The sequence below is a fragment of the Stegodyphus dumicola genome, chromosome X1, assembly GCF_044657685.1.
Source record: "Stegodyphus dumicola isolate Sdum_Otavi_A_Nest chromosome X1, ASM4465768v1".
In the NCBI taxonomy this organism is placed as follows: Eukaryota; Metazoa; Arthropoda; class Arachnida; order Araneae; family Eresidae; genus Stegodyphus; species Stegodyphus dumicola.
In genome coordinates, this window is record NC_140780.1 from 120,510,304 (window position 1) to 120,534,897 (window position 24,594).

Below are 24,594 nucleotides of genomic sequence, written 5' to 3' on the forward strand. Positions count from 1 at the left end.
AAATCTTACAATCTTCCAAACAATGGTCCTTTAAACCAGTTAAAATCAATGGATTGAATTTGAGATGTCCTAGCGATCGGATTGACATTCATTCACAAGCGGACTGAAATTATAAATTTATAATGGATTGCGAAGACTTTATTAATTTAAGAGCTTAAAGAAAGCCAACGGGAGAAAACATTTACAGAATGCATTTAAAAGTATTTAGAGAATCGAGCATCTTTCAGAGTGTCAATAATCGGGAATTCGGTAACAAAATTATTAAAGTTGGCGAAATGTGGGATGATCTCAAAATTGCTCATGAAAAACAAGATATATAGTGAATCAAAACTTCTATATAAGAGGAAACCAGAACTTGGAAAATATATTATCCATCTGGCTTAAAACAAATAATAACCAGAAGGAATAAAAGTAATTCAATTTAAGGAAAATGGGTACATAACTCAACAGATGACAATCCATTTGAAAACATATTAAAATATGGTTAAAATAGGACTAAATCTTACAACCTGAATATTATAGCTGTCATAATTTCTATTAAAATTTAATACTTATGTAAACCATTTACCATGCATGGAAATTTTTATTTAAGTCTTCATACCTTCTGTTAGGAAACTTTGATTTCAGTTAATTTTAAATTCCACATATTGTAATACGTCTACTTAAGAAACTGTAATTTAGGCGTTTAAGGACTTCAATATATTTTTATTACATTCATCAGACTTCACTTATAATTTCGAATATTTACCAGTAAATCGGATTATTATGCGTTATTTAACAACTAACCAAAAGGAATGATTATTATAAACAATATCCTGTTATTATAACACTAACTAGATTTACTCGCATTCAACCAAAACATACATTACTCTCTCTCTTTCAGTATGTAAAAGAAAATCATGTAAACGTTTATGTTTTTCCATTTTTTTCATCTCGTTACATTATATTACGCCACCAAAGAGTTAATAATAAAAGTGACTTGGCAAGTGTTTTCATTCCATAACTCACGAAATTTTTAATTATCATTCACGATGGCAAGCAGTTTAACAGTTTTCTGAAGTAGTACATTTCGGTGTAGCATATATTATTGACTTTATCATTCGACTATGCATTGCTGAACTACTTGACTATATGCATTGCTTAATTACTTGAGCGATTTAAAAGCAATATCAATGTCCTTTAATGAACTATATATAAATTATATATAAATTTACTTTTTCGACATTAGAAGCGTCCTTAGAAAATCTTTTACAATATTGTTGGACTATTATGTTACGTACCGCTATCCTGCATTTAATACCCATGCATCTTGATAATAGTTGTTTTTGGACGAAACTAGGACCATTTATCTTAACATAGTGGTCTCTCAAATAACCAGTTCTCGAAGTATTGCCATTTGGAAAAGCATAAGATCTTTAGTTTATCTTTTAACATTAATCAGTCTACAGTTGTTTAATAAGCAGTCAGAAACTGATTAAATTTGAAATGCTATATACCAGGCTGCTGGATTAAAAGCAATAAACATGCTATTTAAGTGAATCCTAATTTTCATCTTTTAATATTATGTTTTAGTGATATAATTTAAAATATATTTAAATTGTGATATATATCACTGGAAACTATGAATATTTGCAGAATTGTTACTGTTAATGAAAGGTGCTTCTAATGCGCTACATGACGTATTTTGCTACAGGATTATTCGTATTTTAATTTTTATGTCTAATTCATCCGTTTTGTAAACACAGTTAATTAATAAAATACTTATACAAACATTTGCACTGTGACTGAAATTAGTAGATATCTGTAATATAATCCTATCCCTGACATATACCAATAAGTATTTGGACACCTGTGATAGAAAAGAAAAACTAACTTTATTCAAAATAGTTGGTAGAGCCTCCACGAGAGGTAATTACAGCGTGGACCCTCCGGGGCATACTTTCCACAAGTCTTTGTATGACAGCTAGTGGTGTTTTCTTCCACTGGGCTTGGAGAAGACATAGAAGTTCCTTCACCGATTTTGCACGGGTAGTGCACCCCTGAATTCGGCGATGCAACTCGTCCCAGAGGTTCTCGATAGGGTTCAGGTCTGGACTCTGGGCAGGCCAGTCCATTCGATGAACTCCATTAGCACCATACCAAGCCTTAGTTAACGTCGAAGCATGACAACTGGCATTGTCGTCCTGAAAGTAACAGGGGTCTAACCCGTAAAACTGCCACAACGTAGGAAGCACATTGTCATCCAAAATATTGTAGTAGGCATTGGAGTTGATCTTACCATGAATGGGGACCAAGGGTCCCAGCCCATACCAGGAGAAACACCCTCAGACCATAATTCCACCTCCGCCGAACTTGACTGTTTGCACAATGCATTTTGGCAGGAGACGTTCTCCAGGTAGACGCCAGACCCAGACCCTGCCATCCGAACGTAAAGGATGAACTTCGATTCTTCACTCCAAAGAACCCGTTTCCACTGATCTACGGTCCAATTTCGATGTGCTTTGCACCACGTTAACCGAGCAGCGCGGTTGGACTTTGTTATCAAAGGCTTATGGGCAGCAGCGTGACCATGAAAACCAAGCAGATGTGCTTCCTTACAAATGGTATTCATTGAAACAATACTCCCGGATGCCTGTTGAAACTCCTCGCGGATGAGGGTCATCTGTTGGGTGAGGTTCTTCTGAATTTCTCTGGACAGCACTCGTCGGTCTCTATCTCCCAGTTTCATTGGTCTGCCGACTTGGGGCACATTCCGACAATCACTGCTCACCTTCCACTTCTTAATCACATAGGCCACTGTCGATTTTGGGTACTTCAGATCGCTAGCTATGTCTCGGATCGGCCACATTTGTGATACCGATAATTATACCTTTCTCGAAATCAGAGAGCTCCGAACTGCGAGGCATCTCGCATGCGACTAAAGCCGATGCTGTTTCCTACATGTTATATACTGGCAGAGTCCGTGACGTACCTTAGAACCGCAGATATCGTTATTTACATAGGTGTCCAAATACTTATTGGTAGTCAGTGTAGAATAATAATTTGCTCGCCGCTGACCGCAATGAATTTTGGTACAGCTTTTATACCACCAGTTTTGTACTCGTATTTCATTATTTTTATTTGCATCCAGATTTAAAAGTGATAGACGTATAATATATTTCTGCACCTTTTAATGTTTTTGAAAACTTATGACAGTAAAAATGAAAGATAATAAATTCACTTTTATAGACTTAATGTCTTTTACTTACTGCCATCCAAGGTCCAAAAATTTCGCTGTCCATGAATCCATGAACAATGAACTTTGTAGGATTTTTAGCATCTAAGTTAGATTCTGAGATGGATTTCTTGTTATTGGGCAACAGCTGTTCTGGTTCTTTAGCGTTGCGTCTAGTATAAAGAAGGCAACGTGTGTTTATGGCGACTCTGTCATTTGGCAACACATTAATGGGCCTATGAAGTATGTGCTTGAAATCAGGAGTTATTGCAAAACATCCTAATTCTTTCATGCAAACTTCTTTGGCTTCTGTGTGTATAGAAACAAATAAGTAATATGTGAGGTTACAAAAATTTAGTTTCATTTTTATCAAAGATAAAAATAATTAAAAGGCAAAATAACGAAGATACAGTTCTAGTTCGCTTACAGAAGAGAATCGCAATTAATATCCTCTCATGATGTTATTATTACACATTAACACAGCTAATTTTGTGAACTGACTTGAACTGAATTGCAGAGTTCATTTAAATATTATGTATATATTTTTTAATGAATAAATGCTTGAGATCTTTAGTATTAATAGTATATTGTTAATTTATAATTAAATGTTTAATATATAATCATGTGCGTAAATAAACATTGTGTATTCTGCATTATATAATGTTCTTCTGAAATGATCTATTCATTAAATAAAGAAAGCTAGTTTTTTAAACTGTATCTACAATAGCAACAAACACATATATAATAAGGTAGCTACCGCTAAAATTTAATTAAAAAGCCGTATTTACATAATTTAATTACACCTCGTAATTCATTACTTTGTATGAAAGGAAAAAAAAAAAAAAAAAAAAAAAACAGGTATGCTTAGTTTTTACTGGTTACTAGTAAGTAAGATTATGTACTTAGCAATTACAGTGCTTTCACTGCATACTAATTAAATTTGTAATGTAGAAAAGAGAAGCAATTCTTAAAAACTATATAATAAAAACGTTTTTGAAGAGTGGTTCCGCTAATGATCAACTTCTTATATTATTATCTCTACAAAATAAATACGCCAGTGATTCCCTTGACTCTACGTAAATAAAATACTTATCAATCACTAAGATAATTTTCACTTTTCGTTGGGCAATAAATTAGCTACTTAAACGTTTAGAAAATTTTTCGTCTTCTTTACGTAATGAAGATAATTTATTAGCTGAAGTGAATAACTTAATGAACGCGTTATGTTTCATGATGTAAATTTACGGAATTTTATTTTAAATCTGCCAGAGGAAAATAAAAGTATTCAAAACTGCTGCCACTTTAAATGTGTTTTGCGTTAATTTATTGTGCATTTCTTGTTTAAATCATATATTTGTCGTTATATTTATTTCTTCATTCTTGTTTAGGTAGTGTATAAGTCATTTTTACAGACCCAAAATAAATGTTTCAATACCAGCATTATTGCAATTAAATATGAAAAATCAATTCTTAGGTTGTAATTTATGTAGTAAGTCGAAAGAAATGTCAGCTATTTATTAACAATGACTTTGATCTAATCTGAAAAATATGAAATACTCAAATTCCGTTTTTCAATCTCTTTACTAAACGAAATATTGAAAATGAATAAATTTTGTATTAGTGAAAAGCAAATGTTTTATGAAATTAGTTTCACAGAGTTTCTAAAATGTTGTGTTGCACTAGTATATATGGTTATGACACTTCAAACAAGCATAGCTGCAAATTTTATATCAGGCACTTCCAGATGGGTTCTTAAACTGTCAGAAGAATGTTCCAAACTGCCACATGAAATGATTCAAGGCGAAGGAACAAAAGCTTATTAAATATGAAACAAAAATTTCAAACTGAAGTGAATGTTTTCTGTCAGAGAAATAAAAATTGTAAAACGTCATATACGATTTATCAAAGTTATACATACGAATGTCGTAAAGCACAACTTATCATATTGACTGTGATTGTATTTTTTGATACTGTATTAAGGTATTAAGAAACATGTTATTTGATTTACTTTGTGAGTGCTTACTTTAAATAGCTTTTCCATGGCATTGATTTTTCTTATGGTAGATAAATTAGGTAGTTTAGTATGGGAAAACAGGAATAGGTTTTCTTCTGTTGGAGGAATGCCTTCATAAAGGATTTTGTGAGGATAGAGCTGACTCGCATTTGTCCTCATAAAACTTCACTTAAGGAAGTAACGAAGATACCATAACACCTCTAAATTAACCCAACGGAAAAGGAATCGGAGACGCAACTGTCAATGTTACGATATTTTATCTACTCGGCTGATGTTTAAGATTTGTTTACTATAGATATGTAAGGAACTGATAAAAAATACTTCTATCTGTTTGCTGCATGTTATATAGACAAACTAAACAAAATTTAAGCTACGATTTTCAAATTTACGAGATATAGTTCTGGGGTTAATAATGTCAAGTGATAATTGCTGTGCACACAAAGTTCTCAACTGCGTAGAAGGAATGATAAAAAGATATCGGTAAAATGGTATCAATCGGCGAAAAATTAAAGAGTAAAAAGATATTCCTCTTTTGGTATCTATCACTCGCATGCGATAAAGCAGTTTAATGTTTGAGTTTATTAATTTCGATATATATTTAGGCTTATGACATTGGAAAAATACGTATGCGCAATATTCATAAAGTATACTGATATTTAAATAAACAATATAACTTTAAAAGATATTCAGTTTTGTTCCAAATTAGTAATAAGTGGATCAAAGTTTTAATAATTAGGATGTTAACAGATTTTTAAATAATTGCGGTGAATGATTTGATAAATATCGTATTTTCAGTAATTCTGATTATAAAGCTATATTAAATTCCGCAATTTTTGGATTTGCAAGATTATCATAATACTTTTCAACATAGCATTTTTTATTCAGGTGTTTAAAACATAAAATTAGGTTGCAGTTTAAATTTAAAGAAAATATTCTAGCATCTTGTTTCTCAATAAATATAGTAGCTTATTACGTTAATATTAATAACTATTTAAGAAAATAAAAATGTTTCTTTATCTCAGTAACACTATAAAATTATTATAATTTATTATTATATTTTTAGTGTCAATTATAAAATCCTGTTGTTTAATTTTGAGGTTTAAATTTGAGGACGGATAAGTTTTACTACCTTTTGAAATTTTTCAATTTTTAAAAGCATTTACACCATAACTCATAGTCTTTAAAAGAATTTACATCATTATTACAAAAAATAAAATGTGTTCGTAATGACGTGTATCACACATGTTAGTCGAGAATGTGTTGTTCTTTCTTAGATGCTGTTCTTTTTTAATTGTATAAATACTGTTCACTTGTTAAAACAAAGAAAAATTCTTGATTGAGCGAAATTATTATATTGCTAAATTCCGCTGCAGGATAGAGTCCTGTGATGTATGCAGTTTTACTGTGGCATATTTTTAATGTATAATGTAGTTTGTAATCTCATGTGCAACTTTGTTGTAACTGTTTAAAAGAAAAACACTTTAAATATTAGAGGACATATATGGCCTCTCTAATTATGGCAATAAATGGGAATAAGTTAACAGTTTTTATGTCCATGTCTGTTTCTTTTTATTTTATTTATTACAATGCATTAAATCTTGCAAATTTTAAAATTATTTTAAAAATAAAAGTTTTAGAATCCTTAAAATGTTTAAAAATCCTCGGCGTATGATTTACATCTACAATGTATGGGTCATCCTATAAATAATGATCACAGGTTCCTCTTCTACAGACGCAAATTTGTTCCTGAAGAAGAAGGTACGCGCTCGAGATCGGTAAGATTGATTCAAAATCCTCACCAAACTAAGATTGTTTTCTTTCTCCTAATTGTAAGTTTTACGTTGGCATGCTTCTCTTTCATTCTGATAGCTAAATAATGTTTGATTTTTTATAAGTGAATTTCTATAAATAGTGGCAAACTCAGGTTTAATATTAAAAATTTCCATGATATCAATACTGAAAGATTTTTAATTAATTATAAAGATAATTTGAAATAGTGTACCATAATGATGATTTCAAATTTATTTAAAATACTTTTCATATCAAATATAATTTCTGAAAATTTCGAATAGTTATATAAATGGGAAGTTCATTAAAAAACTTGGAATTTTGTTTGTTGCGGTCTTATATGCTTACACCCTGCAATTATTTCTAACGATGTTCCTTTTACAAAAATGAAATATGTTACTTCATCATAAGCGCAATTAGTAAGAAGATACGGTGGCTTCCAACAAAATTACGTATAAGAGAAAGTATCGAGAAGTTGTTTTATTCTCCTAATCAACAACTAAGAAAGAACAGAAGGGAGGAAAAACTCTTGGAGGAAGAAATGCTATAAATTAAGACTAAAATGTTTTAAATCACTTTGATTTTTTAATATTAAAGCTAAAAGTTAGCTCAATTTTAGCCTATACTTCAACAACCAAATGATGAAATGGATCAGATATTTGTAAATCTATTTTAAATGTAAAATAATTGATTAATAAAGGGTTAGGGTTAGGGTTATTAAATTATGGCAAAACACACGAGGGCTATCTGCCTAAAGGGATTGATGCCTTCCTAGAGGACTTTCTAAGGGCATTGATACAAAGGAAGGCTTATTTATTTTAGGATGAACGCCTATGAGTAAAACATTGAAGAGTTAACTGGAATGTGTTTAATTTAAAGATGAACACACACACAAAGGTCTACAAAACACCTCTTCCCGTAATAGAATAAAAAATATGACAAATGTAGCGATGCCGGAGGATTCTATCTACTTGCCTCAACTGGTTTTAAAGCGCAGTCAATGCAAGAGCACTTTACTTATTTTACGCACATTAAAAATATAAATTTATTTTATTCTGCCCAATTTTTATAATTTTTTTTAATCCATGCAGTTGGCTAATTGACTGATAGCATTGTTTCAGTGTCGCAGCATCGATATAGCATGCTCAGATTAGATTGATTTTGGCCAACATATTTATGTTATAAAGTAACTGTATGAAATTGGATGTAAGTCAGAAGGAGAAAGGTGAGAATAACGCAACGGTAAACTTAAGATAATATTATGTTATTCTCATAGTTACGTTAAAATATCATATATAAAAAGACATAAAAGTTATAACAGGGTAAACATTTCATCTCATTAAGTACAGTGAATGACTTCTATCAAATGACAGCATCCCGTTTTGGCAACGACGAGAATGTGGCTAATGTTGTTACCAATTAATGTTATTTAAGGATACTGCAAAGCTTCTATCTTCTTAAGTTATGGATACTATGGATATGTATCATTTCTGATTCCAGTAAGACAAGGTAGACAAGACTACTACTGTATAAACGTAGTTTGTGCAACATAAATTTCGGCAGAGATTAACTTTACTGCCTAAATGAAGAAAAAGATGTTGACATTTTTTCAACAACCTCGGCCCTCCGAACTAATATTCGCTGAGTTTTTGCATTAATTTACCGAACACACTGTGCCATAGTATTGGAATTAAAAGACTCCATCAGAGTTGCAGTCACTTTTATTTCCAGGCGATATTTTACAATGAGCAGTAGCCAGTTTTCAACTGCGCTTAGAAGAATGTGTGTTGCAATGGGGCCATCTCATGACAAGTGGTTATATTCAAACACCTAATGATAAATAGCATTCCTGTAACTTCTTTTTGACACAGAATGTAATAAAAATGGTAAATTAACACATTTCTTGTCTCATAATATATGATTTTATTGATACGCTAAGAATTCTACGCTGCCGCCTAATATCATTAATTTATGATTTCAAACATAATAGGCAGAGTAAGTATCTTTATATTAGGCAAAGAAATTATTTTCCCCATATATTATTAGCAATTAAAAAAGCATCTGAATAATAAAATATGAGAATAATCATTACTTTCATGAGAATAATGAAAGTAAATAAAACGTTAAGTACTAAATTATGTCCCATATTTCATGAGCATATTGCTCTACCGGAAATCGGAGGCTACGAAAATTTAAAAGTCTATTTGTTGCATAGCATGGTAAAGTTTTTTAATATGGCAAAGCACATGGGGGCAGTCTGGATGCCTTCGTAGAGAACATATTAAGGGAAGCTGACTAGTATTCGCATTACGTATGAGGAAAACAACTACACGGAACGAAAACGAAACACCTAGCCAGCCCGTTCGCCTGGATTCGAACCGGAGTCGTACTACCAGCAGTCAACCGTCTTAACCACTCTGACACTGGTGGCACTTGAAATGTTAGAAAGGATCTAGGGAAAGGAACGTTATATTTTTGATATTGTTTTCTTTCTCTGAGCTTTTATCAATATGAATCACGTGAGTGTTTAATACAACATTGACAAAGAATTGGAGAGATTGAAACCACATAGTTTGCCCATCTAGAATATGCATTCATGGTAAGGGTAATTAAAGAGGAGAGAAATAATAAATTTAAGTACTTAAAAGAAACAGCCCACCAACGACCGAACGGTAAAACTGCTGGTAGTACGATACTACTGGTAATTCGATAGGAATTAAAATTCTTGAGGATGGGCTGGCTGCATGGGAGGTTTCGTCATTTTTTCGACGTATAATGTAAGAATATGAGCCAGTTCCTCTTCATAGATATGTACGAATGCATTCCAGGTAGGAATCTCTCGTGGACTGAGCTGTAATGTGAAAAGTCTAATTATAACTTACAAAAATCAAGTCATGTCAAGAAAAACGCAAAAATCTAGATTAAAATACTCATCTCTAATTGTTACATTACAAAACATTTGTGGTAGATTCGCAAATTTGTTAAACCCTCAAATTTAAAAGGCCTCTTTTGATTATAAATAAAACGTAACAAATTTCTTTAGTCTATAGAGAAGAATTATATATTTTATAGTTTAATTTTGCATTAATCCTTTATACCGATACCGAAGATTACAGATAATTTTAATAGTCCCCTTAACTTAGTAGTAATGACCTGCCTAATATAGTAGTACATTATTTGTAATGTATATGACAAGTACTCTCTATTTAATTGTAGTGTTTTAGAAATATTCCCTGTTTCTACTCTGCTTTCCTTCTGATTGTATATCATTTGATCAAGGACCTTGTTGCAATATGATAGGAGTAATCTACACCTCGAAAGAGCTTCCGGGGTGATAATGTTCGTGTTTAACATTCCCCTGCTTGCTCTGGTCTGCTCTAATTTTCGTTCTGTTTGCAGTTGCAGCTAAAATAGAGTTTTTCTGATGACGTAAGCGACAATAATGACTTGAAGAAAGAACGGAATATTTTACTGGCTAGTAATAGTGATGAAAATGATGCTATAGAAGGTGATTTAGAAAGAAGTTAAGAAGATAATGTTCAAACAGAGAAAAGAATAACACATAGCACACGTATAATAGAAGAAAAATTGAGGAAAACAATAGACACAAAGTTTAGTGAGTGTGAAACGAAATAAGACAGTTTGGACGAAAAATAGCTCACAGAAAGGGAAAAACCAAAGTTCATAAAATTACAATCTCTTTTTGAGACAAATTTCTCGAGTTATCTGCTGAATATTTCATGGTATAATATATATCGTGCCTGGTTTACTGTACTGCGTTATTGAAAATTTCCGACAGCATTTAGCAGAGCATTAGCATTGGAAATATATGCCCATGCCGTTGTAACAGTAAAATTATTCATTTTTAAATACTTAATTTAATTAAATGTGATATAATTATCTTTTTATTTGATTAATTATTGTTTATTGATTAATGCATGCAACTGACGTTCTGAATTTTGGTTAGGGCTTAGAAAGCGACCGCGTCTCAGCTTAAATGCATTTGTTCATGTATAAAGGATTTAGATACTTTGTTTCTTTTCCTGTGAAAACTAAGATATGTGATTGAACGTACTTAAGTTTTCAGATAATGATATCTAGATAAATGATAATTTTTCTATTGAATTAGTGCAGAAAGGCAGAGTGACAATGGCGTGATTGGGACATTACTATTTTTATGGCCTTGCCCGATATCAAAATTTCGATATGCTATGAGTGGAGTAAAGGTTTTCTTACTTTTTAACCGAATTACTTGCTTTTATAACAGTTATAATTCAAATGAGAAATAATTTATGTTGCCAAAAGTAATATAGTATAATGCATCTATAACACGTGCTTAGTATATGAGTAATTTTTGTTCATAATACGAGGTCTGTTAAAAATATTCGAAACTTTATTATGTATGGGCAGTGAAGCACAATGAAGCAGACTTAGGCGTAATAATACTGTAGGAGCAATTGATGGCGTAGATGTAGAAATATTGCATTCCGTTGATGGTGATCCGTAATGAAGAACAACTTGGCAGCCAAAGAAGAATAAATATTCATATTTATTTCGATAAAAATTTGTGACCACAAAGAAATCGGCACACTACGCATGCCTTTTCAAAACCATTTACATTTTGGATAGCTTTTCGGTAAAAGGAGAAGCAGCAAATAGCAGTTCAGCTAGGCGGAGGTACAGAATGCAAGTCACTTGAATGAGTTAGTTTCGGTTTTTAGTGCATTTGACTGAATAATTAAAAATACCGTGAAAAAATTATTACAGGCTATTTGAGTTTATATACTATATATAATATATATATAACTTAATTTATAGTTTATATATATTAAGGACACACTAATTTTTAAAACTTGCCACTTTTGAAGTACTTCCCTCTTCGTTTGATGCATTGTTCTGAATGATATGGGCAATTCTGACAGCAATCCTGGCAACCTTCTTTTGCTGGATCGCGTATACTTCTGTTAGTAATTTTTCTTTTATCTCATTTGTCGTTGGTTGCGTTGGAATTTCGTGCAATCAAAATTAATTTCAGCTTTGAAAAAAGGAAATTTTTACAAAGGCTAGCAAACGCAGTTGTCTTTGTTTTGATACAAAAATCGATAATAAAAAGGTTACTTCGCATTACTGAGATGGAGAAGCTAAGATTTTTTTTATCCGCAGTTTAAGTTTTTTTAACGTTTTCTTTTAGCCGTATCAACTAACATAATAGCAATGACTAACTGATAGTACACCGGGGGAAAATGCATATACCCTCCATGTCTTAAAGGATAGTTAACATGATCTTGATATTTAATATGATCTATTGCGTCTTTTTACTCATTAGGGAGCTTCTTCCAGTTCATTGTTAAGGCTTTGTTGAAGTGTCGAAGATATAAACTGACATCTCCTCACCAACTATTATTCGTTTTATGAATTTTTATCCTCATTTACGTGAAGAAAAATTCCAATCAATGATGTTTCTGACGTTAAGTCAGAAGAACTAAGGCGAAATTTTACAATTTGGTGCACTTCCAATTTCTCAGTCAAGATGTGATGATATCATTCAACTGAATGATGATATCATTCATCTGAAATGTCATATTCACCAGAGGTATCTCCTACAGTAGTCGCCAATATGAAAACAAGATTCCACAAATTTTAAGTACATGAATTTCGTCAGCTGAGGTTGATGGGCGTTCTGAGTGGAAGTAATCATCGGTTGATTGTCGGTCATCGTTGTATCGCTTAGACCAACGATTCTGAACAGGTGGTACCCACGAGAAAAGTAGTTGGTGCACAAAGAAACAAAGTATTTTTAACTATTAAATTCAAAACTTAACTACCCCAACATCTTCTTTAAGATTTTCCTCTAACACTCGTAAATTTATGCGAGCTGAGCATTGTTCATGATCAATAGTCGCTCATAGACCCTTAGCAAAATAAACAGTTTTTATTTTCACAAATATTTTTTTAACCATAGACATAACAAAATTTTTCATTAATGATGTTTTTAAAATGAGTAGTAGAAATAGAAGGTTTATTTAGTAGGAAATAAAAATAAGTTCCTGCAGAAAGATAATAATATCTCATTTATTCTTTTAGAGTTGATCGATTTATTAAGCATGTCTATACTTTACGTCGCCACCGTTTCCGGGCTCATATTGCTCTATTTTCAATTATAATAATTCTTTTTGTGTCGATTTGCCGTCTCTAGCAGGAGGTATTTTGTTTTCTTGTTGTTTTATATTCTTTACTTTTCTATGCGATTTGAGAATACCGTCGTTTGTTTTTGAAGAACTCATAATATATTGTGGATTTAAGTATTGGTGAAAAAATAATAAAACAAACCTAGATTTGCAAAATGAAAAAATGGCTAGGACTGACAAAGCGGAAGAGTGATGCTACACTGGTGATGGATCCAGGACAATCTACTACGAATATTGAAAAGAAAAGAAAACTTGTTTAGAGAAAATATAATGAAAATTATTTATCATTTGGATTTTCTTGGAATGGAAAAGAAATGTACTCTCATCCTCAATGTGTTGTTTAAGGTGAACTATTTTCCAATCAAAGTATGAAAACAAAGTTTCTTAAAAACATAACATAGTTCTTAGATAAGCATGCCAATTTAAAGGATAAATCGAAAGAATATTTTAAGAGGAAATTATCGGAGTTCAAAAATAGTAAATAAGTAATGAAATGTTTTGTTTACTTGAAGTGACAAAGCTTTGGAAGCTAGTTGCCTAGTAAGCAAGCTAAGGATAGCCAAGACTATTGGAGAAAGCCTTATATTACCAGCTTACCAGCAGCTAAAGATATTGTTTTAACATTATTCAATGAAAAAGAGACTAATGAACTTAATAATATTCGTTTATCAAACGATACAGTAAGTTGATGAATTTATGAAATAACAAATTTCATAAAAGAGACACTTATTTAAAAAAATAAAACACAGTCAGTATTTCACGTTGCAGTTGGATGAAAGTACTGATGTAACGAACTTCCTTCGATTATTAGCTTACTTATGTTTCGAAGAAGATAAACGAATTGACGAAGAGCATTTATTTTGTGAATCTTCGTGATTGAGCAACTGCAAATGAAATTTTCAAAGTAATTGAAAATTTTAATTATTATATTATGAATGAATTTTCAAAGTAATTGAAAATTTTAATTATTATATTATGAATGAATTTTCAAAGTAATTGAAAATTTTAATTATTATATTATGAATGAATTTTCAAAGTAATTGAAAATTTTATATCCAAGAATGGTATTCCTTCGAATAAGTGCATTATTCACGTAATGACGGAGCTCGGGCTTTAACACGAAAACATTCCGGTGTTATCTCTTAAATAAAGCAAGTCGCACCTGAAACAAAATTTACTCACTGCTCGTTTTGGCTACTGAAGCATCGTGAAGCTTCAGTAGACAAAATAATCTCCGAAAACCTGAAACTCATTTTGAATCAACCTGTGAAACTAATTAATTTTATTAAAAGCCGAGCTTTAAATTCAAGAATATTTACGATTTTATGCCAAGAGATGGACAGTATGGAACGCTTTTGTTAAATTCCAGAGTAAGGTGGCTGTCCAGAGGCAAAGTTTTAAATTGTCTTTCCGAGCTTCAATCAGAAATTAAAATTTTCCTCTATGATTAAAAATTTGAATTGCAGAAGTGTTTAGTTAGTGAATTATGGTTGCCGCGTTTAGCATATTTAACTGGTATTTTTGGAACAAAAATGAATTAAATTTAAGATTTCAAGTGTTAATTTGTTTACGATTAGAGAGAAAATATATGCAATGACAAAAAATCTCCAGCTAATAATCAAAGAATTTGGTAATAACATTTGAAGCTTAATACCACTTTTTGAAAGTTTTCTAACCTAGTAAAGTAATTTGAAAATAAAAGAAGAATTAGCATCCGAGATTAAAAGTCATTATTTTTCATTGGTAAATAATTTCAACAAGTATTTTACCAGGGATTATGAAAAAAGAAATTGGATTAGAAATCCATTTTGTACAAATGTTTCTGAAATTTTATCTCACGAAGAAAAAGAACAGTTGATAGAAATTTGTGATGATTTCAAAAATAGTACACTTGTTAACTTTTGGCTGAACCTAAAAAACCAATTTAAAAGAATTTCAAATAAAGATATTAAATTTTTATTGCTTTTTCTACAACCAATTTGTGTGAACAAGAATCTCCTCTGTTATATTAGAAGAATAAATACAAAAGAAAATTAAAAATGGATCCTAATTTACAGCTAAAACTAAGTGAAATAAAACCAGATATAAGAAAATTGATTTCTCTTAAACAGGCTAAAATTTCGCATTAAATTTTAGAATTAAAGTATTATAACTTAAATTTTGATAATTAAAATGGTAACTAATTTTAATCTAATATTTTTTATGTGTGCATATTTAATATAAATAGCTAATAGGTTGTGCAAATGGCAAAAAATTATTTTTTTAATATTTCTATTCAGAAATTGAAAATTAATCATTGTAAAATGTAGTAGTGATACTAAAGTTTTTGAATTTTTATTTAGATTGCACGTGTTAGTCAAAAGGTTGTGAACCGCTGGCTTAGACCATTTATAGCAACGCCTTAAGTAGTGATCACTATAAACTTGTTTCAACATCTGATAGATCTCGGTAGTTCGTTTATCAGATTTAACCCAAAATTTTATGTTTATATGCTATAAACTAATACAATTTAAAAATCGCAGCTTAGATATAACAAGCACTTAAAGAAAGCATAATAATGAAAATTTAAATGTGAGAGGTTTGGCACCTGAGAAGAACTTTGTCAAAGTCACTAATATACAAAGCGTTATACTAGATATCGCTAGAAAATTGGGCTGGATCGATGTTAAAAATGTTCAGGAACTTTTTGAGCAGGCTTTATATGCACTTTTTCTCTAAATAAGTTGTGATTGCATCACAACTTATTTAGAGAAAAAGGAATCAGAGCCGTAGCGTACGAGGAGGCATGTTTGAAACCAGCCAATTGGGAAATGTAGGTAATTTTTTTTATCCCCACCTCCTGCCCCCGGTTTCAGTATGTGATAAAACTGTCATGTTTACGATATATTTTCGAATATACCCATGATAGAAGGCACCACCCGCATGCGCTTACCACGCACGACTGAGTGCACTGGCTTATGACTTACATTTAGAATTTCATGCTCCTTAGAAAATGGTTCTTTTTATTTTTATTTAGAAAGAGAACAGTACTTATAAGTCGTAATGGTAGTAAAACAAACATTTTTAGCCGATTCACAAAGTCGCAAATGAGTTGACAAATTTTTGTGAGGTTGTGAATATTCAGAAAGTAGCGAAAGTTCTTGCGTAAAATTATATGCCATATGTTAGAAATAGGATTTTTATTACGAAGACAAACCATTTAACATCAAAGTAGTTAAATATTTTAATTTAGAAATGATATTCATACATGAAATGCCAAAAGGCATTCTATATATAGTATAATGCGGATATTTGAAGGTTGTACGTCGAGAGTTCATAGGAATATAATATTTACTGCATGAATATTTTAGATAAGTCTTTCTGAACAAAAACATTATTCCCATCCTATCCCATCCCATCTTAACCACGCAATGCTGATACTCATTTTAAATGCATATACACTATTTACGCCATTATTTTACAAGCTGAAATGCGAAACGAGTTACAATCCGCATCTATCGGTTTTACCTATCTTCTGTTGCTTAACGTATAATTAATTTACGATGTTTTCCTAATCAATTAACTCTGATGTAGTTCTTTTTGTTTCCTGGAAAAGAATTTTGAGAGTTAATTTATTAATTTGAGATTGAAGGCTTAAGCCGAAGGGAGAAGAATTCTAAGCTTTTTTTTTGTTAAGCAGAGAAATTATCTAATTCCAGATTCTTACACAAAATTCATTAATGTATTTTTTCTATGGGAATTAGACTACTAAACCTGATTAGTAACTAGAGTAAGGCCTGATTATATTTAATATGCACTTGTTACAAAAATATTTAACATACACTTGTTATCTTTTCCCCTAATTACAGTTCTAATTTTGTGCATGAAAGATTATTTATTACTCATCATTGTTTTTAAAATGTTAAAATGTTATGTAAATATCAACAATATTTTCCTATATACTCCCTCTCTAGAACTATAAAAGTCAGTTGAATATTCTTTATATGCGTACTGAAATCTAAAGGCTCAAAGCTTAGAGTGGAGTGATTAGTTGATTATGGCAACGCACTCCAGAGATACCTGTTTTAAGCGGAATGCCTTAGTGAAGAGCTATATAATAGCAATAGGATCATATTCATATTATGCATATAAGATAATAACCATGTAGCTAGCCTATCGTTTTGCAGGGATTTCAGTCACAAACGAGCTTCTAGTGTTTAGTAGTCTTATTCGCTCGGCGACTGTAAATCTTGAGAGTTTAATCTTTACTAAAATATCTTGACCCTAATAGTTCTTGTATAATGAAACAAGATAAAAAGTAAACTAGAGATCACATCTTTTACAAAGATATCTTTGTAAAAGAATATAGGCTGTTGTAACCTCAAAATATTCAAAAAGTGTGAATTTAAAGTATTATGTGTTCTAAGTCTGTATTTCGTTACCTTTTTAAATAAAGCTTAATTATATCTCTTCAATGATTTAAAGGAAGACAACTGTTTTTTGTATGATGTATGAAAATTGTAATTCGCCATTATTTTGTCTGCCAGAATTAGAATGGTGTCGTGAATAATGTCATGGACTGATGTAAATGGTGTCATGACTTGATAGAAATAGCTATCCACTATCAAAACACACTTACAGCTGCAGTAGTTGAAGCTTTGTGATACATTGTTAAGGATTTATTACAATCAGAGTTGCTGTTCAAGCATGCACAAGGAGATACACAAAATCCAAATGAGAGAAGGTAAATAATGTGATAGTTTGTCGTGTCCCCCCCTCTAGAAAACCTTTTGAACAGTGAAAAATTCTAATTAAGAATTAAGAAAGGATAATAAAGCTTGAAAAATTAAAAAAAAATAAAAACAGAGCCTACTGCTTTTAAGGTAGCTGCTATGAAATGCTTCTATAGAGAGAGAATGACGAAGGTACCGATTTACAAGGCTACAAAAAGTTAGGTAGAAAAAACAATTTAAAAGGAAAATGTTTAACGATAAAACTAAAGATAATAATGTAAAGTAGGAACCAGCTGTATCTTAATCTTAACCCGATAAGCCGCCCGGGTGTCCGCCCCTGCTGTCACCTGTATCTTAATCTTAATAAACACACTTTAAAATATAAAAATGAATTTATTAAAAATGTGATTTATAAAGATTCAATGCATTTTTTCTCAGAAACTAACATTCTGTAAGATTCTAGCGAAGTTACAGCTAATTGTAAGGCTAGATCTTAACTTGAACTATAAAGCGACTACGTATTTGCTAAGTTCAACCGTATCAGTAATACGACGTAAGAAGGGTGAAAAGACCCTTTTATTTCAACTTAAGAATAATGGGAACAGATCGCACCCCTGATGCGTACAAGGCCTCGCCAATACTTTTGGCGGTAACTTATAAATAGAAACGTAAAATTAAAAACTAATCCTAGGTTGAATAAATCAGCCGAAGATGCACAGAGATATTTAAACGAGTAGTGTCTCTTGACTAAAACCAAGTCTAGGTTAATTGTCTCTTGGCTAAAACCACCGACGTAGATTGACTGACAATTAATATACCCGGTCATAAAATAGCAAGCTTAAGTAACAGAGAAACAAGGTAGCCGACAGATAGAACATGGTCTCAACACGCTCTGTCTGAAGTAACTCAGGCACCAGTTTAAATAGTCGCTTTCTACCCTATTTTGCATAAAGCGCGAAACTAAAATCTCGTTCTGGCAAGATAGCGAGGTTTAAAAGCGAGAGATTATAGATAAGGTTACTTCCAAAGTAAAATAAAGTGTTAGTAAAATTAAATAAAGCCCCACAACTTATAGGTTTATTTAATTATACTCTAATATATACTGAAATGAGCTCCATGCTAGTCAACTTTTTCCTGTAAAAAAATATGTTTTTGTTACGTTGTACAACTCAAAAATTTGAAAAAAGAAAGAAGATCAGAATTTTGATTAAAACCCGTTTGAGTGTAATATATTGTGATGTATTCGACATAAAAATATATTTCAGATATAAATTTATAATGGATTGAGGCCTAGGACATTTAAAATATCTACTCGACATTGCCAGTATAGGGTGTTGCAAGTTTTACGCCGAAAAACCTAACTCCGGATAAATTATTTATGTTCTAGGACTTTATACCTTCAGCCATAACTAGGCTCTTGGGCTTCAATGATTTTAAAATTCTTTTCTTGAAAAGTGAAATAGTTTCTTACATTAACCAGAATGTTATTTTTTCTAAAGGAAATGATAATCCGAAATTTAGCTTTGAAACAAATTATGAAAACTAATGTATTCAGCATTCCAATGCGATGTTAATTTTTTGATAATTAACTTTAGTCTGGTAATAAATGTTTTGACTTTGGTAAAGTGATTTTCACTATATTGCTGCTAGTTTTCTAGCATAAGGATATTTCTAAATATAAGATAAAATAAATAATAGTGTTCTGATTGCATTAATTTGAATATACAGGCATTAGAAACTTACCAAAAATATTCCATAGTGCAATAATTTAGATTTATGAAAAGCAATTTCTTAATTGCAGTTTAGCATGAATTAAAATACTGAGATTGTTTTACACAACATAATCCTCCATGCATGATGTGACTTAATGTTTACTCCTTATACACTTCAAAGAAGAATTTTATTGTTTCAGTGTTCATATTTATAGAAAGGATTTGAATTTGATGATGTGTGATGTTTGCTTTATCTTTTTAACATTATCTTGTATATAGACAGTCGTGTTATGTTCTTAGCTGAAGCCTCATCATTGGGCGAAAGGTGAACTCAGCAAGCAGAAAACTGCAGTTTCATCTAGATTGTTGTACATCTTAGTTCCCAAGTTGTTGACTTTTTTAGGTATTCCCGGAATTCTGCATGCCTAAAATATTTAACTTATGCTTTATCCCCTGATGAAAATTTAAGAAATCAGTAAAGTTTGAAGTTAATATTAAGAACTGCTATTTGACAACAAAATAGTCTTCTCAAATTATCAATTAAAAACCTTTATTGTTCATATAAATGAGGCATAATGGAGATTCTAGTCAATATTTTCTGTTCTTCCAGCAGAATAAACTAACATTTTAATCAAAATTGCTTTTACATCTTCATTTGGAATTGGATTTAATATTTTTTATAAAATTTTAACGCATTAAAACTATTTACTAGCTTTATTTATTCGCTCTGTATATATATATATATTCATCTTTGATATCAAGTCAACACTTCGCCGACGTTTCGACATCCTTTCAACATAGAAGTTGTCTTTTAATATGAATAAACATTCTATAAATTCGTGTTTGAATCAACTGTCAGCAGAGGCTATTTTTCACCTATTTTTGAAGTTTGAAATTTTTAAATTTGAAAAATATAAAACGTTTTATTTGCATTAACACATATATTTTCAAAGAATAGAAACATAAACGTCTATATTTTAAGACCTGTTATCGTATACTCATTAAACTGCCCACAATGTCTAAAGTGTAATGGAATGTGAGTAAAGGTGAGGCCAGGTGAGTGAAGAAGAAATTCCATTCAACAAGAAACTGGTTTATAACAGCAAAATACTGCCAATAAGAATGCTTATCCTTTTGTATCATTAAAAAAATTTCCAAATTTACTATTTCCTTAAATAATACACAAAAAAGAACGCAATATCTTCTGAAAGTTATGTATCTCACATGATATGAAAATAGTAAGTAGAAATGATTTTGCATCATAGGGCAACTAGACCGTTTTTCGAACCTTAAATAGAAACTATTGACACATTAAATTTTTGACATTATAAATGTTTCTGACAACACTAAACGGAATATTCTTTTCATAAAAATGGCTGATAATGATTATTTCATATAAGCTATGTTACAGTTCATTTTTGTATATTAAAAATCGAAACTTATAAGCAAATGATTGTTTAAATTTTCTTATAGATACTGCATGTTAAACGATAAATTAGAATTTAACAAAATCATATGCTTTTATCTACACTAAGTGTCTCGCTGGTGCGTAATTTAAATATTTAGTTAAATTATTAGAATGTTACACTACGACGATGAAAGTATCTCTGAAAGGAGAAACAATTCATAAATACTGATTATAAATTAGCTTTGAGCCCTTATAATTCCTTGGTCCGTAAAACCCACTTGTGTGCACACAAAATATGCATCTCGAATAAAACATAACTTAAGTATTTCGTATAAAATAAAAGTGGTGGCTTGTAAAATATTTCTTGTTTTAAAGAAATAAAAAGTGATGTAAATCTTATAAACTAACATATATGACTTTTAATCATTAGCAAGCTTTTAAATTGAATATAGATAAGATTTAAACATTTTAATTAGTAGTAATTTTCTGTATAGTTATATTTATTTGAATGATGTACCGACTAAATCTGTAAAAAATAGTATATGAACGTAAAGTATGAAAAATAAGCAAATAAGTAAGTAAAACAGCAATTTAGAATTTTTACACTTTAAGATCTGCTTTCGCTCAAAACGAAAGCAATTAATTTACGATATTTATAAAGCGGCTTCAATAACTGGAAACATATAATTTCTAAATATTGTGAGAAAAAACAAGCAATCAAAGTGAATGTGCCTGGATAAAGAATGTCAATCACATTATTGAAAATATACTATGAGTGTGAAAACCTTCAAGACACAATTTAGGATAGAATTTATATAAAAAAAAATTGAAGCATAGAACTTTATTTCTATTTAGCCTTCGGCCTCCTTTCAGTTTAATTGTGTGTGTCTGGTTTCATTCAATAGAAATTCTAAATGCTTCCATAGAAGCTAACTACTACTAGTATGCTCCTTTGTTTCCTTGTTATGGTTCCTAAAACTTATAAAACACTATAAAAATTTTAATCAATAATGTAATCAGCTAATGCTTTCAGAAAAAAAAGGAAGAGGTCAAATTTGGTCTGTAAGAAGATGGTTAATAAAAGTTATATATTTCTTTGCAGTCAAAAGTTTGGCATTGTGAGTAAGCATTGTGAGAAAGAACTGCAAAATTTCGTTACGTAGTACAAAGTTTTCTGGCACAATGAATCCTTAACACAATGAATTTCTTAACGCAGTGAAATATTTTCAAACGTCAGATCTGTAGCTTTTTTGGAGAACATGGAGTCTACTACACTCCCTTTACTGTAAAGATTCCTTGTGAATTACTCACTGCCAATAACAAATATCATCAGCGATGTCTTTACAAGAAGTTTCTAGAAGCGAAATTTGTGCGACAGATGCGAATTTGTTTTTGTTTTTATAGATGGCTGTTTGTTTGCTTCTGTATTATGATTAAGAGATCAATTTCAGTAGTTAGTTAATGCTTCTTAAAAATATTTGGATTATTGGCTGCCATTTCATAACTTATTACGGTTTCCTTTCAGACCTCGAATCCATAACAGCAAATGTTGGCTTTATAAATTCAGATATAAGATTCCATTTAAATATCATTTCACAAGGAAACGTATGGATATTAAGCAAATCAGAAAGTAAAGCAGTAATTCAAACATTTTCTGATTTTAAGAATTGCTTTCATTCGTTAAGAAAGGGAGTTTATTTACAATATTTATAAAGAAATTACAATAACACGGAAATATATATTTAAATCAAAATGACTGCCGCCTAATAAAGAATTCCGTCATTTGCGTTATTTTAAATACTTCATGAGTTTCATAAAGAAATGGTGATCCTCTTTTTGTCTTTGTTATCACTTTTGCCGTTTGCTGCTTATGTTATTTACATTTAAGAGACAATGTCAATCTGAATTTAAGTAATTGATAAAATTAAATGTTTGTGTTAGTTTCTAATAGAAAGCCCCTATATATGTTTTAAGCGAAAAATGATACGGTCCCTTTCTCAGGAAACAAAATTGGTCTAAATTATTATACTCATTTTTCGGAATAACTTACTTCTGAAGATTGGAGATTATGCCAGTGGTCTTTTTAAATACATTGAATTTTTTTATTTGAAATTAACTAACAAGGTCGAACTTTGTTATAGTGTAGTGAAATAAGATTATTACTTATTTAAAATAAATTGATAAATAATAAACTCTTCTATTTAAACTTCGTCTTTTGTAAAATATTTAGTACAAGGCGCAATAACTGATTCTAGGTAAATTTATTTTTGGTTAAAGCAGATGTTTCAATTTAACCTCATCCTAGATCTTAAGTAATTTTTAATGATTTTACAGAACTCGTTTACTTAGAGCTTTGCATTTCGCGTAACGACAAATGATGATCAGTAGATCATTTAAATGTGTAGAATGTTATTAAAAACATAGTACAAGCCAAACATTGTTGATCAATTAAAATTTTCATAACCCAAACCCCACGTCAAAAATTTGAATTGCATTATTCAGTCAAAAAAATTCGTAAAATATATTCCTTTTTTATTAAAAACTTACTTGCATGGAATTCTTCGTTTTGAGAATTTGATATGTTACTGTGCAGGACATAGCTATGAACCTGAGACAACACCGCCAACAGAACACAACTTGATGTAACCAGAAGTGACTTCATTGACCTCATGGCGGTGGCATCCAGTAGGCTATGTCTCCCAATTATTTCCAAACATTTTTATAACAGAAATCCAATGCGTCAATGATAAATAAATCATTAAAGATAACATTTTGCTTTTGTTTCAACAGGTTTAATGATATGTTATCAAGTATACTTCTATTTATCAAACGAAACGGATGTCCGTGAAGTGTTTATTGTCTTTTTAAAAAGCATACTTTTATGCTCAGATTCTAAAAATTACAGTTCATGCCTCTAATCCTGAAATTATAAATAAAAATACAAAAAGTAAAAATATTCTGAAAATATGCATAAAATGTACATAAAATAGTAGTTGCCGTTTTCTCTGTGCGTTCAATATATGTGTTTCTAGATGTAATCAACAATTTAAAAAATATATCAATGTAATAAATGCGTCCCGGTAAATATTTTATCTAAACATTTCTTCTTAATTTTTCATGGAAGACATGCGTTACCTTTATGGAAATTTGCAACTTCCTTCGGCTCGATTGGATTGTTACGATGTTCACAAAAGATGCGGTCAGTCATATTTCTTGAGCTGAAAAACAAAGAAATTAGTAAAGGGTTTTAATAAAGTATAAATTCAAGACTTATTTGTGTAACAATACTTTTAAAAGTCTCAAATGAGCTGAGTGTGAGAATTGGCATCTTAAAATACCTTGTATACCTAAACAGATTGATTAGTTGGTTAATTACTTGTAGCTAAGAGCGCGATTGTTGTTTGCCTAGGAAAAGGAATGTTATCGTGAAAGATATTCTTAACGCACGATGGCTTGTATTTGCATTGAGTATGGGGAAAGCAACGAAAAAATCTATGCAGCCCCATCATTTAGCTTTTGAGAGTAGAATCTAGGGTGAACGATCAGTATTCTTCCAAA

The 24,594-nt window shown here is 30.9% G+C and overlaps 1 protein-coding gene across 2 annotated transcripts in view; it reads right to left on the reverse strand.

The window, feature by feature from the left end:
- LOC118189880 (pancreatic triacylglycerol lipase-like) overlaps positions 1 to 23,740 on the reverse strand; it is a 66,729-nt gene extending 42,989 nt beyond the window's left edge. Inside the window, exons 1-2 of one of the 2 annotated variants that reach the window (XM_035360578.2) lie at positions 23,584 to 23,740; positions 3,249 to 3,523 (exon numbers count right to left, since the gene is read on the reverse strand). In XM_035360578.2, the coding sequence (XP_035216469.2) occupies positions 3,249 to 3,523; positions 23,584 to 23,707 (399 nt within the window). In that variant the 5' untranslated portion in view covers positions 23,708 to 23,740. The remainder of the gene's footprint in view (positions 1 to 3,248; positions 3,524 to 23,583) is intronic. The other variant, XM_085807308.1, reaches the window with a different exon arrangement.
- Positions 23,741 to 24,594: the final 854 nt, after the last annotated feature.